This window comes from Amphibalanus amphitrite, unplaced genomic scaffold (genome assembly GCF_019059575.1).
Source record: "Amphibalanus amphitrite isolate SeventyFive unplaced genomic scaffold, NRLGWU_Aamphi_draft 000083F_arrow, whole genome shotgun sequence".
NCBI lineage: Eukaryota > Metazoa > Arthropoda > Thecostraca > Balanomorpha > Balanidae > Amphibalanus > Amphibalanus amphitrite.
Genome location: NW_024881579.1, coordinates 149,413 through 162,164, shown reverse-complemented (window position 1 = coordinate 162,164; position 12,752 = coordinate 149,413). Strand labels below are relative to the sequence as shown.

The 12,752-nt window shown below is 47.9% G+C and overlaps 1 protein-coding gene across 1 annotated transcript in view; it reads left to right on the top strand.

Moving 5' to 3' along the window:
• The first annotated feature begins 322 nt into the window (after positions 1 to 322).
• Positions 323 to 12,752, top strand: part of LOC122379704 (heterogeneous nuclear ribonucleoprotein L-like) — a 90,257-nt gene continuing 77,827 nt past the window's right edge. Inside the window, exon 1 of the mRNA XM_043362105.1 lies at positions 323 to 525. Within this exon, the coding sequence (XP_043218040.1) occupies positions 460 to 525 (66 nt within the window). The 5' untranslated portion in view covers positions 323 to 459. The remainder of the gene's footprint in view (positions 526 to 12,752) is intronic.

Below are 12,752 nucleotides of genomic sequence, written 5' to 3'. Positions count from 1 at the left end.
GCTGTTAGCAGTTACCTTTTTTCCTATTTTAACGATGTTCATAATTTGGCTTTAGCCACACGTATCTTCTTTATTTTCCCAAACTCCCTAACGTGAAGAGAAAACGAGTACGACGCTTCAATTGCGAGGGCATTAGACACAGGAAGAATGAAAATTAGGTAAGTAAGATTTGTATCCGATACTGCAACTACCTAATACTAATAGCCGAAAAAGAGCTGAGCGGGTTAGCGCAAAAATGGACATTATCTGTAACGCTCCACAATCCTTTACCTGTCAAGGTCACCGGCGACGTGACCTGGTGACCTGAGCGGTGGCGCCCCCTGCTCGGGCAGCGGCACCAGTTGCAGGCCGGGCTCCGCGGCCGGCGCGGCGGCGTGCGCCATCTGTTGAGGGGCGCCCCGGGCACGGCAGTTGCAGCGGTGGTCGGCGCCCGTCGCCGCCGGCACTGGCAGTCGGGCTATGGCGATGCTTGTGGAAGGGTATACGGGGAAGCGGCTGCGGCCGGACGACGCGCTAGGCCACCCGGTGAGTACCTGAGCCAGTGTACGGAGGGGCAGGGGTGTCATGTGTGGTATCCTGCAATGATGTACCGTAATGGATGCGTGTGCTGAGAAGCTGCGAGTTCCTAGGTGTGCTGTGCAGGACCATAGAGCCTCAAGGCACAAGCTCCATGAATGTTGTGTGGTCCCAACGGTACCTTGACGCTGCAAGGTACTGCGAGTGGTGGCTGTACCGTGCGGTACCGGCGCCAAGGCGTAACGTTCCGCGAGTGAGAAGTGTTTCCTTCAGCGCACGCGGCCCACAAGGTACCGCGAATGCGATGCTAGCATTGAGGTATGTACCATGGGACAGCTGCAAAATACCGAAATTACCGCATACTGCGCGGACTGGAACCTTGAGTGCTAGATTAATTGGTCACACAGGGATGCGTCACTGTTAACTGTAGTTTGTTTGTTTCCGACGTTATTATGGTACGTGTGGTACGGAAGAACCATGCAATATTCACCGGCGATCAAACCGTTCATTTCGACATCCAACGATACTTCTTTATCCAAATGCTGTCATATTCGCAAGGTTACGTATTGAGGCCGACCAGCACTCCCCTTATAACGCGAGACTGGCGTCATTCAGGGCTCCCAGTCGCACACACTTGTGCGGTTACTGCGGGGTCCACAGGTGTTTTCCGTCCTAACAATTGACTCCTCACACATGTGTCACCGAGAAGCGATTTTCCGCTGTGGTATTTGCACAGCCGTCTATACGGTGATATGCATTACGTGCAATGCATAATTCAATACTGAATGGACTGTGATTCATTTACCTTTGTCCAGTTGCCCACCGGGTGTTGCCCACCTGGCCTGACCTTGACCTGATCTGTCCTGACCTGAGGGACGCTGACATCCCTTAGCTCGGCATCTGAGGACCGTATGATATCATTTTCCATCGATGGAGTTGGACCGGGGTTGCAAAGAGAGGAGGTGTAACGTCTCAATGTCCTATTCCTGTCATTTGTGTCGTTTCTGAAATTAGTTAATAACAAAAAGAACAACTCCAATGATAACCTCAGCCGTCTTCTGAGAGCCTACGCAGCACCTCAGATTTCAGATTTCAGATTTATTTGGCTAAAGATCCACATTATCACACATGGTTTTTCACAATCGCACGTCAGCAATTCAAACGTTAAAAAACAGGAAGAGGTCGGCCAAAGTGGCCACACGGATGCACGTGACGATGTTTTAAACACTCCTTATATTAAAAATATGCTGCTTTAGCTGGTGTTTGAAGGACACACCTGGCTCGGTAACTGGGAGCTGGTTGAAAGCTTGTGCAGCCCCATAGCCATAAGCGTAGGAACCATGGGTGCAAGGGTGCAGCTGCACCCACAATATTTATCCAGTGGGTGCAGACAATGTATTCTGCACCCACAATAATCTGAACCAAAAACCCCTTTTCATCAACACTACTTCCCATGCAGCACGGCAAATTCAGGATATGTTGCTTACTATCCATCTTTCGAAGCATTTGCTACTGTGATCAGTGATGGTCTTCAAAACTTACATTTGTGCTGAAAAAAGGGAAATGGAGCATGTGATTGAACACATACCGAACCGATGACCCACTGTCAAAAATTTTAGCCCGATATCTTCGAAAATGGCTAAGTTGGCCGCTTTTACTTTTTGCGGTAGTCAATATTGACAATATTAGCCCTTGAATGTGTGCAGCGTTTTCCATATAGGGGGAGGGGGAGGGGGGTCGGTCGGACCCCCTGCCGTTCGGCCCCTGATCGAGCTAGAGCTTCGCGGAAAAAAACGAGGGTGTTGCCCGTGACGAGAGGGAGCCGATGATACCCAAGTTTAAGGTCCTACTTCATTGGTTGACCTTCCAGGTCAGGTCAATATTCCAAAAGTCGGGAAAATCGGGACCTGCTAGAACTGCGTAAAGTGAAGCTGTTATCGGGTTTTTCGGGGTGCTGATCACAAATATCTGATGTTAGTTTTGATCACAGATGATTTCTTCATGCATTTAGGCCAGATCGGGCCAGGTCAGGTCAGGTCAACCATTAGGCGTCCTACCGGCTATCCATAGTAGGTGTCAACTACCACTGACGGCGTCGTAGCATGTCACGAAAGCACTAAAACTACTTCGTAAACGTTCAAATGGATGGTAAATTCGAAATCAGCCCTATAAACTACCCTAGAAACATGTAAAACTCGAAAAAGTGAACCGAGGTCATCAAAGGTCAATGACCTGACCTGACCTTCAGGTTATCTTCACACCCACCGTGATGCATGGGATTTGGGAAGAACATCATTTCACATGTTTGGACGTCTACAATCACAAAAAGACTGGAAACGCGCGGATAATGTGAGCTGACATACGCCCAATTGCGATTCCGGCCGAACATGGTCTCGAGAATCAGGTCACAGGTCAAAGGTCTTTTGGGTCAGGGTCATGAAATTTTTAGAGTAGGTGTAAAACTGATTAACTCGAGGGTACTAAAAGTTTCGTCGCGATCGGCCGCTTTTTGCGCGAGTTATTTGCGAACAACCATGGGGGGGGGGGTTCATCCGACCCCCCTACACATGCGAGGGTCAATGCTTCCAAATGCACTTATCGGTTGGTACCTTTTCGACATGGTACACCCTCAAAGCTCGTAACGAGCCCTCTCTCGGGTGTCGCCCCCCCCCCCCCGCTTCACCGGCCATGGCTGGATTTCTGCACCCATGCACCCACAATGTTCCAGCCGTTCCTACGCCCATGCCCATAGCACAGCCTGCGTCGTCCCGCTTCCGTTCGGATGCGTGGGAGAGCAAGTTCAGAGGCGCGTCGCGTATTATGAGCGTGTCTCTGTCTCGCCGTCTGACCGAGCGTGTCGGCTATTTCCTCGGGCTGACCACTGACAAGAACGCTGCGCAAACTACACACGCGGCAGTACATCGCCATCTCAGATGCAGTGAACCACCCCATATCATGGAATACGTCGGAGATATGGTCCCGTTTTCGTTTCCCGGACACTACACGTGCACAGAAGTTCAGAATCTTCTGAACGCGGTGTAACTGGGTCTGGCCACAAGTACCGTACACTGACATGCAATATCTCACGATTGATATAACAAGAGCTTGAACTATTGGCGTCACGGCGCTCATCGTTCACACACGGCGTGCCGCGGCTCCAGCGACCATGGCTTTACTGCACTCGTCACGACCGGGGAGGCACGGGTGCAACGCCCGGCGCCGCCGCCGCCCGGTCCCGTTGCATTAATGGCCTGGCTGGCTGCATAGCTCAGCGGCCGCCCCGGCCGACGCGGCGGGCGGCGATGGAGCAGGGACGCTAGTGGAAGATGCGATGGCTGGTTGTGAATTTGTGCTGGGGAGATGATGCGATGGACATGCTGATGGTGGTCAGTGACAGGCGATGCTGAATGCAGAGGCGATCACGATTGCAAGGGATCGATGGCAGCAGTGCCGATCTAACGGTGAAGATGATAACGAAGAGGATGGCGAAGAGGGCGATGACGGCAATAAAGCGGCCATGGCGACGGCTTTTAAACTGGCGATAACGATGGCGATGGCTGTTAACCCTATTAGTGGCAGGCTCCTGGCTACCCCATATTAGTGGCAGGGGGGGGGCTGTTTACGACCCCCCCCCCCTTGATATCTCGAGATCTAACCGGCCGATTTTCAAAATTCAAACGGCATTCGATTTGGCTCAACGAGATCTACATTTCTAAAAAAAAATAAAACTAAAAAATGTCAATAGGGGGTAGAGGGGGGTAAAAACGGGCAAATTGCAGATACATTTTAGACTGTTTATCACGGCCAGGTTTCTGAACCAATCTTAACGCAACTTTTGCCGATCGATAGAGAATGAACCAGGAATTCACATGGATCCTAAAAATATGCATTTTCAAAAATCATAGGCGGATACAGATCATTGAGATTGGGGGTACACAAAAAGTATAGTAAATAAGGTTTTTGTTGGTACTGTTTCTAAAAAGGGTGGAAATGGTGTTGTTATGTTACAATTTTCTTATGAGAGAACGACTAAAATTGTATTGGTCATGCATAGGCGGTGTCAGGGCACCTATGTTGGGAGGTAAAAAATAACCCCCCTTTTTGGACGCCTGGATCCGCCTATTATAGCAAAAACGTGTCAAAAGAGGATGCACAATAACTTTGTATATGTTATCACATGATACCTTTCATTCACTGTTCGTAAAACTGGTGCAGCATCGTGATCTTCGCACAAATGACTCGCTTCACGAATAGGACCCCCAATTCCCAGTGCTCTGGAGCCGCCCCTGGTAAAGTTATGAACTTGAAATTTTCAGGGAATGTGCCCAATTTAGTTTTAGGAAAAGTCAGCAAATTTCAGCATCATAGCTTCAGCGGTTTCGGAGATATTCCCGAAAAACCTGAGGGGTGGATAAAAACAACCCCCCCCCCCCCCCTGCCACTAATAGGGTTAAAGGGATTGTGGAAAGAGAGAATCCGTTTCACTAGCCCAAACTGGTCAAATGGAGCCTTACCCGAGACCGGGCAGTGTCACTAAACAGTGAGAGAAAAGCGCTGGCGGGGATGAGTGCATGGTTCAACATCCAGGTCACCTGTTGACCCCAGACTCAGACGGCTCACGGTGCCCTCAGGGGTCAGAGGTGACGACCCGCGCGGTTGTCTGATGTACCGCGGGTCACTGCAGGTCGCGTGACGCTCACGGCACGTCGGGGTGTTGGTGGTGACCTGGTGCCGCCAGAGGTGCGCTGTGGACGGGTGGTGAAGGGGCGCCACCACTGACCTAAGGAGTGATGACAGAGTCACACACTGGCTTACATAATACAGGTCACCAACTCTAATCTCTAGTCACTAATCCCAGACGTAACGGAGGTTATACAGAACAATGAATGGAGCAATTGTGATTTGATGTTGACACAGCATCCTTGCATTGTTTGTTGCTGTGTTGAAGAACAAGATCGGCATGCGAGCGACGATGAGCGAGATTTTCCTAGCAGGTGCCCATCCCTTAGTTTCTACAAAGCATGCGACACTCATATCGAATCACCCATCCCTCAATAAGCATCACACATATCGCTCATTGGCTCGCTGTGTCTCCTATACCCCATACCACTGCACCGGGACTGAACATTCGCCCACCCCTGCCCTGTCGCGCGTCCCGTCTCGATGTCGCGTCCCGTCTCGATCACCGTCCTGCCAGCTGCCGCTTTTCACACGTCGCCGGCGCCGCTCCCGACTGTAGACACGGCACTAATGGTACCGGATGGAGCTCCGGTGCCTCCAGCTGGCGCATCAACACGGACGAGACCCCTTCTCCCGGCTGTGCTGAGGGGCGATAGTGCACCAGGACGGGCGAGACCCCTTCCCCGCCTGTGTAGAGGGGCGAAAGTGCATCAGGACGGACGAGACCCCTTCTCTAGCTGTGTAGAGGGGCGATAGTGCATCAGGACGGGCGAGGCCCCTTCTCCAGCTGTGTAGAGGGGTGATAGCGCATCAGGACGGGCTGAGACACCTTTCCCAGCTGTGCTGAAGGGCGGTGCCGTATCAGAGCCGGCCGAGACCCCCTTCCTCTTTACTCCGCCGCCGTTGTCCAGCGTCCTCCCCAGGTCTGCTGAGGGGTGATTTGTTGTGGTACACTGTTCAGAGAAAATATACACGTGCCCTATTCCATGTCCGACAGACTTGATGACTCGGAACAGATTGGACTGTCAATATCCCATTTATAGTCCTTTTCCGGGCCTCACACATTATTCCACACATGACACATTATTCAATTTGTCTAGATTTTTTTTTCAGACGAATTTTAGTTAACATGTTTCACAACTGCCGTTTCGGGGCACACTCTTTAGCTTACTCTTTAGCTTTACTCTGCCGAGTCTTGTGTCTGTCTTTTAGATCTACCGACCACCTACAACGAATCTAGCTAAATAAACCAACTAACCTAGGTATAACCTTCCTCCCAACCTAACTAACAAGGCCGCTGCAGCGACCGCCGGCTCCTCCCGGTCAGCCCCGACTCCCTAGTCAAACTTCCCGCAGTCACCCGGGAGCCGCAGCTCTCTCTATTTCCTGCTCCGTGAGCCCTCGCCGTCTGCCGGCTGCAGCTCGCTCCTCGGCACGGTAACGACCACTAGCTGGTGCCGAATCGGTCGCCAGACCCCCGGCCAGAGGGCAACTGGCGCTCCACTCACACAGGTGGTGGTAAGGGATGAGTTCGAGCAGACCTTTGGCGGCGGGAGGGACGAAACCCAGTCGTCATGCCAGTCTGAGTGTCAGTGTCAGGGAGCGGTGTCATACCAGGCCAGGTGTCAGTATCAGGGAGCGGTGTCATAATGACGCCATGTGTCAGTGAGTGATAGTCGTCAGTCATACGCCAATTGTCAGACTGTCAGGTCAGGGCGGCAGTCAGCATGGCTTGATTCTTTCAGGTGCAAGTGGCTACATTATGCCGATCTTATGCAAACCTGGCAACTACTGTGGCTATGACATGTATTATACACTATGCTCATACACTACATACATCACATATACAGATGTCCTCAAATAGCCACAGAGCCCCGATGCCCGTTTCTGCAGGATCAGCCTCTGTTACGACCGTGCGAAATGTTGCCGTCCATTTCCAGCATTGTATCTGGGCCAACGACCAGCGGCGCTTCCGCCGCACTGTCGCGAATAACTCATCGTCGGACTGCAGGCTCGGACAAATCGACAGCGTTGACACAGGACCGAGTTCGGATACGGTCCAACATGGGTGGCTCTGTGGCGGTTTAGTATATGTGTGGCTGTCGATCGCAACAGTAGCCGGAAAAGAAGGGTCTATTTCTGTATCAGAAAGCAATTTATTCTATTGACATATAGTCAGGGGAAGGAGGCCCAATTTTGGGCCGAATAACGCAAAATTGGGTAGAGCTTAGCAAAGGGTGGTTTCTGGGACAAAAATGACCGCTGAACCCGAATCTGACCGGTGCGCACCTCTAACTAATGTTGCACCACTTCCAGAGCACGTGCAACTGCGTGGCTCATCTTTTTTGGAGAATGGTACCTTTTTAATGAATTGCAGTGTAACGTCGTTGATATTTGAGATATTGTTTTGAGATTTTGTCCCTGTGCTAAAAACACATGGCGTAATTGAAAGCTGAAGTTTTGCAATGTTCGGGCAACCGATGACGTCACTGTGATGTCATTTACCTATAAATGAGTTGAAAAAGTCGTCTTGCCCTTAAAGCATTTAACTTTATTCCCGTCGTATGCAAATCAGAGAAGGGAAAATAATCAAACATGATCTATGAACATTTCTGAGTCGGATTATGCTAAAATCGTTTTTGTAGAGGTACATGTGAGTCACGTTGAGAACGTGACAATCCAAGTCACCACCTGACAGATTTGGTCAAACTGGATGAAGTAGTACAGCAGATTGATAAATCACGTGAAACCGGATATTTTTATATCATTTTTACCGTGTGATGAACGACTTCTATACCTACCTTTGAATTTTGTCATGTTACGTCCTGAAAACGTTATCAGCAATTGTTCAGCTATAACTTCTGATCAAACCACATAAGAACCATAGAGATCTTATATACAACCATAGAACCATAGAGATCTTATATATATGTATATAAGATCTCTATGATAAGAACAACGAAAGCATTTTCCATGCGGTTATCTTGATAATCCAAAGCGATTGGTAAACTACATGACCATTTCCAGTCAGGTCATAACCTTCACTGGCATGATAATCGACCTGAGGCCATGAACTGCGGTAAAATATAATCTTAACCAATCGAAGCCAATTTGCATACCATTCGATGCGTCTCGGTGAGAGAATCACAACGATGGTAAAATGGACGACATGCAAGCATTGTATCAAAAGTTATTGTACAAAAACTATTTGGGGTAAAAACGCATACTCCGCGGATCTCGCTCCCTGTAGGCCAAAATGGCACCTCCATCCAGACGATTTTTACTTTTTGCAACGGGGAGATATTTTCTGAGCATGCTCAATGCATTTTAAACCCGCCAATGAGCGTATCCTGTGAATAAAGTTAAACGTTTTGTTGTCACACCTCATTTTCCCGTCAGTTTACGAATAAATGACGTCACAGTGACGTCACAGATTGTGTGCGATATGCGTTAACCAGAATTTTCATTAATGCAATGAATTTTGACTATAATGAGTGAGATTCGTCGGTGGCGGTTGGATTGGATGGATGGCTTTTCGTTGCTCCATCTTGGAAAGGTGATTTCTGGGGTTTCAACTTACGCTGAAGATTGTGATGTAGATCTTCTTGTAGTGCGTTTCGTTTTCTGTCAGAGGCCGCAAGCCTAAAATAGCCTCTATTTGAAATATCGTGTAATTTGGATTTATATTAAGTCATTTTTCAAGTAAAAAGTGGCTAATTTTTGCGTCAATTTCCCGGTAAACCGAACTTGATTTTTTCGACCAATGGCACGTGCTTTCAATTAATTGCACTGTCGCTGGGTATAGCCAAGTCAAACCGAGAGTCAAACGATGAGTATTATCATCAATGAGTTGCTCTGCTACATGCTTTGCAAGATTGACAGTGTACCTCTGGATGTGATCTCTAAGCTGGTGAGTGACAGCTTTACTGATGACGAAGTCGAGGCCGCTAAATGCCTACTATGCGATCATGTCGATGAAGGTCTGAGAATTGGTATTCGTCGTGGACAAAATAAGAAGATGTACATTGATGGGATTGCTAAAATGCTGCTCGAATGTGACAGAGCTAGTCTTCCCAAGTTCGTCGCCATGGATCTGTCAAAGCTTCCTCCGATTGCTGTGGACTGCATCGACGTAAGCTCGCTGATGCGGAAACAGCAGCTGATGGAGGTCGAACTGTCTTCAATGAAAGAGATGATCCAAGATGTACTGAAAGCTACAGCGGATACGTCTAAGCGCGTTGAAGAGGTTGCAATGCATGCATCTGCTTCTCCTGGACAGGCTCGCGATCTGGCTGAGCACTCTTCGCACGTGTTGAGTGACAAGACGTATGCCGAAGTCGCTCAAGGTGCAGCCTCTCGCCCTCAGGGGGGTGAATGGACAGTTGCGAACCGTTCGAAAAGAGGTACTCCCCCAGCTCGGAAACCGCAGCCTTCTGCTCCAACAGGTGGCGCTACAGGTGGTGCCGTCGCTGGTCCTGAGGTGACGGCTAGTGTGAAGACCTCCCTTCCTGGTAAGTCTCCTGCTGTGATCGGGGCAAAGAAGGCAGGACCGATAAAGGCCGTGGCAGCGGTTAGGCGCTTCTCCATGTTTATGTCTCGGCTGCCACCGGGCACAGGCGTGGATTCCGTCACCTCTTACGTCCAACAGCAGTCAGGTGCGGAATCGGTGACGGCAGAAAAGCTGCCGACACGCTTCGACAGCTACGAATCGTATCGCCTTGACCTGATCAACCCACCTGTAGATGTGAACTTACTTGACCCTGAACTGTGGGCTCATGGTCTTGTGATTCGGCGGTTCTTCCAGAAACGAAAAACTCTGAATCCTTCTGCGGAGAGGGCACCAGTGCTTCGTTCATAGAAATGGTCTCTATCCTGGGGTCTGTACGTACGCTTACGCTTTTCATTTTTATTTTTGTCATGTTGAAGATAAGTTCATATAACTGTAAATCGGCTAAACGTAATTTTGGTGGGATTCATAGTTTATGTGAAAGTTCGGATATTGTTTTTCTTCAAGAGCATTGGCTCTTTCCGTCGGATCTGGCTACTCTCTGCAATATTCACCGTGATTTCACTTCTTTTGGTATTTCGTCGATTGACCCATCTGCGGGCTTAATCAGAGGTAGACCGTACGGTGGTGTAGCTGTATTATGGCGTAACTCTTTGGCCTCTCACGTGAAGCCAGTATGTTATGAGGATGACCGGATAGTCGGTTTGGTATATTCGTTTAGTGGTGTAAAAATTCTTTTTGTTGGCGTATACTTGCCTTACAACACAAACCTCAATTTCGACAGTTATGTTTTCTACCTAGGTAAGCTCAAAACGATCATCGATGAATTTGATTCCCAATACGTATGTGTGCTTGGTGACTTTAATGCAGATGTGGTCAAAGGAACTGAGTTCGGTAAAGAGCTTGAGTCGTTTTGTAATGATTCTCGCTTGGTGATAGCGGATATTCAGTACCTTCCCTCAAACACTGTGACACACATTAATGATGGCCATGAGGTGGAGACTTGGTTGGACCATATCGTTTGCACGAGGGGGTTTTATGCTCTTGTTGATAGCGTTACGATTGATCAATCTATTCTCAGTTCTGATCACTTCCCCATAGTGGCCAATATCGATACTCAGTTGCATGAGAATGTGTGTCATGTTTCTGACACTGAACAGAGGATGAGGTGGATCGTAGACTGGGATTCGCTTAGTCCCGAGGATATCGTAACTTACAGTTCTGCTGTGAATGACGGTCTGGCCCAGCTTACCGTTCCTACCGATCTCTTGCACTGTGATGAGTGTTCAAATACAAAGGAACACTTTGATTTAATTAATGCCTACTATGATGAAATAATTAGCTGCTTACAAAAAGCATCTGAGCTCACAATATCGAAGTGCCTAGGATATAAGAAGAAACGCAATATTCCTGGATGGAACGAATATGTTAAAGACAGCCATGACTTACTCTGTGATATTTATTCGTTGTGGGCTTTAATTGGCAAGCCCAGGGATGGGTACATTTACCTGCAATTACGTCTGGCGCGGTCACGATTTAAGTATGTTTTACGGTTCTGTCTTCGGCATGAGAAAGAAATGAGGGCTAAGTCACTAGCAGATAAACTCGTTCAAAATCCTTACAGCTTGTCTGCTTTCTGGAAGGAGGTAAAGAAATTGAATAAGAGCCCTCCACTGTCTCATTCGATTGATGGTGTTTCGGGATGTAAGAATATTGCTGACATGTGGAAGGATCATTTTTCAGACATTTTGAATAGCGTGGATAAGACGGATCGTAAAGAGTATGTCTTAGGGCAGTTTCAGGAGGAAACAAGTACTTTCAAGTGTTTCTCAGTCCCTGAGGTTCTGAAATCCATTCACGAGCTTGCATCTGGTCGCTCTAATGGAAATGATGGCCTTAGTGCTGAAAACATGCTGGGGTCCCATGTGCCACACACTTGTCTTTGTGTTTGTCTATGATGGTGAGACATGGCTGCATACCGCATTCTTTTGCAAAAGTTGTGCTAACACCTATTGTTAAAGACAAAGCCGGAAAACTGTCTGAAAAGGATAATTATCGTCCAATTGCTATTGCCAGTGTGGGCTCTAAGATATTAGAGAGGGTTATTTTAAACCGATGTTCTGACCAGCTTTCTACAGGCCATCACCAGTTTGGCTTTAAGGAGAACCATTCGACTGACTTGGCCATATATGCTCTAAAGGAGGTCACTGATTACTTTCTGCGAAACAGAAGTCCTGTATTTCTTTGTTTTCTTGACGCCCGCAAGGCATTTGATCGGGTAAACCACTGGACACTTTTTTGCGAAGCTGTTAGAAAGGAAAATGGATATTCATCTGGTAAAATTGCTCTGTTCGTGGTACAAATCACAACAATTTCATGTGTTATGGGGCGATGAGCTATCAGAGGGATTTACAGTGTCGAATGGCGTAAGACAGGGGGGCATTTTATCTCCTTTTTTGTTCAATGTGTATACTGATGATTTATCAATGCTTCTCGCACAATGTGGTTTTGGGTGCCACTTTCACGGTAGCATAAATCACCTGTATTATGCAGACGATATGGTCCTTCTTTCTCCTTCGACGTATGGACTACAGAAAATGCTGGATCTTTGTGTTACGTATGCAGATGGTCATGATATTAAGTTCAATACGAAAAAGACCGTGTGTATGACAATTCTTCCTAGGAATTTCCGAGAACTGTACGTACCGTCTGTCACTCTTGGTGGTAGTGAATTGAAGTTTGTTGACTCGTACAAGTATCTTGGATTTCAGCTTACTAACAAAAGCACCAGGGCTGATGACATGGAAATTCATCAACAATACCGTAATTTGTGCTGTCGTGCGAATTCTTTGAGTCGAAAATTTGCAATGTGTTCATACTCCGTTAAGAAGTACCTGTATACTACCTACTGCTCAAATGTCAGTTGTATGCACCTTTGGCACTCCTTTCATGCATCTGTTCTAACGAAATTCAAGGTGTGTTTTAATAATGCTGCCAGGATGTTTCTTGGCTACGATAGGTTTTGCAGTGCGTCTAATATGTTTGTTCA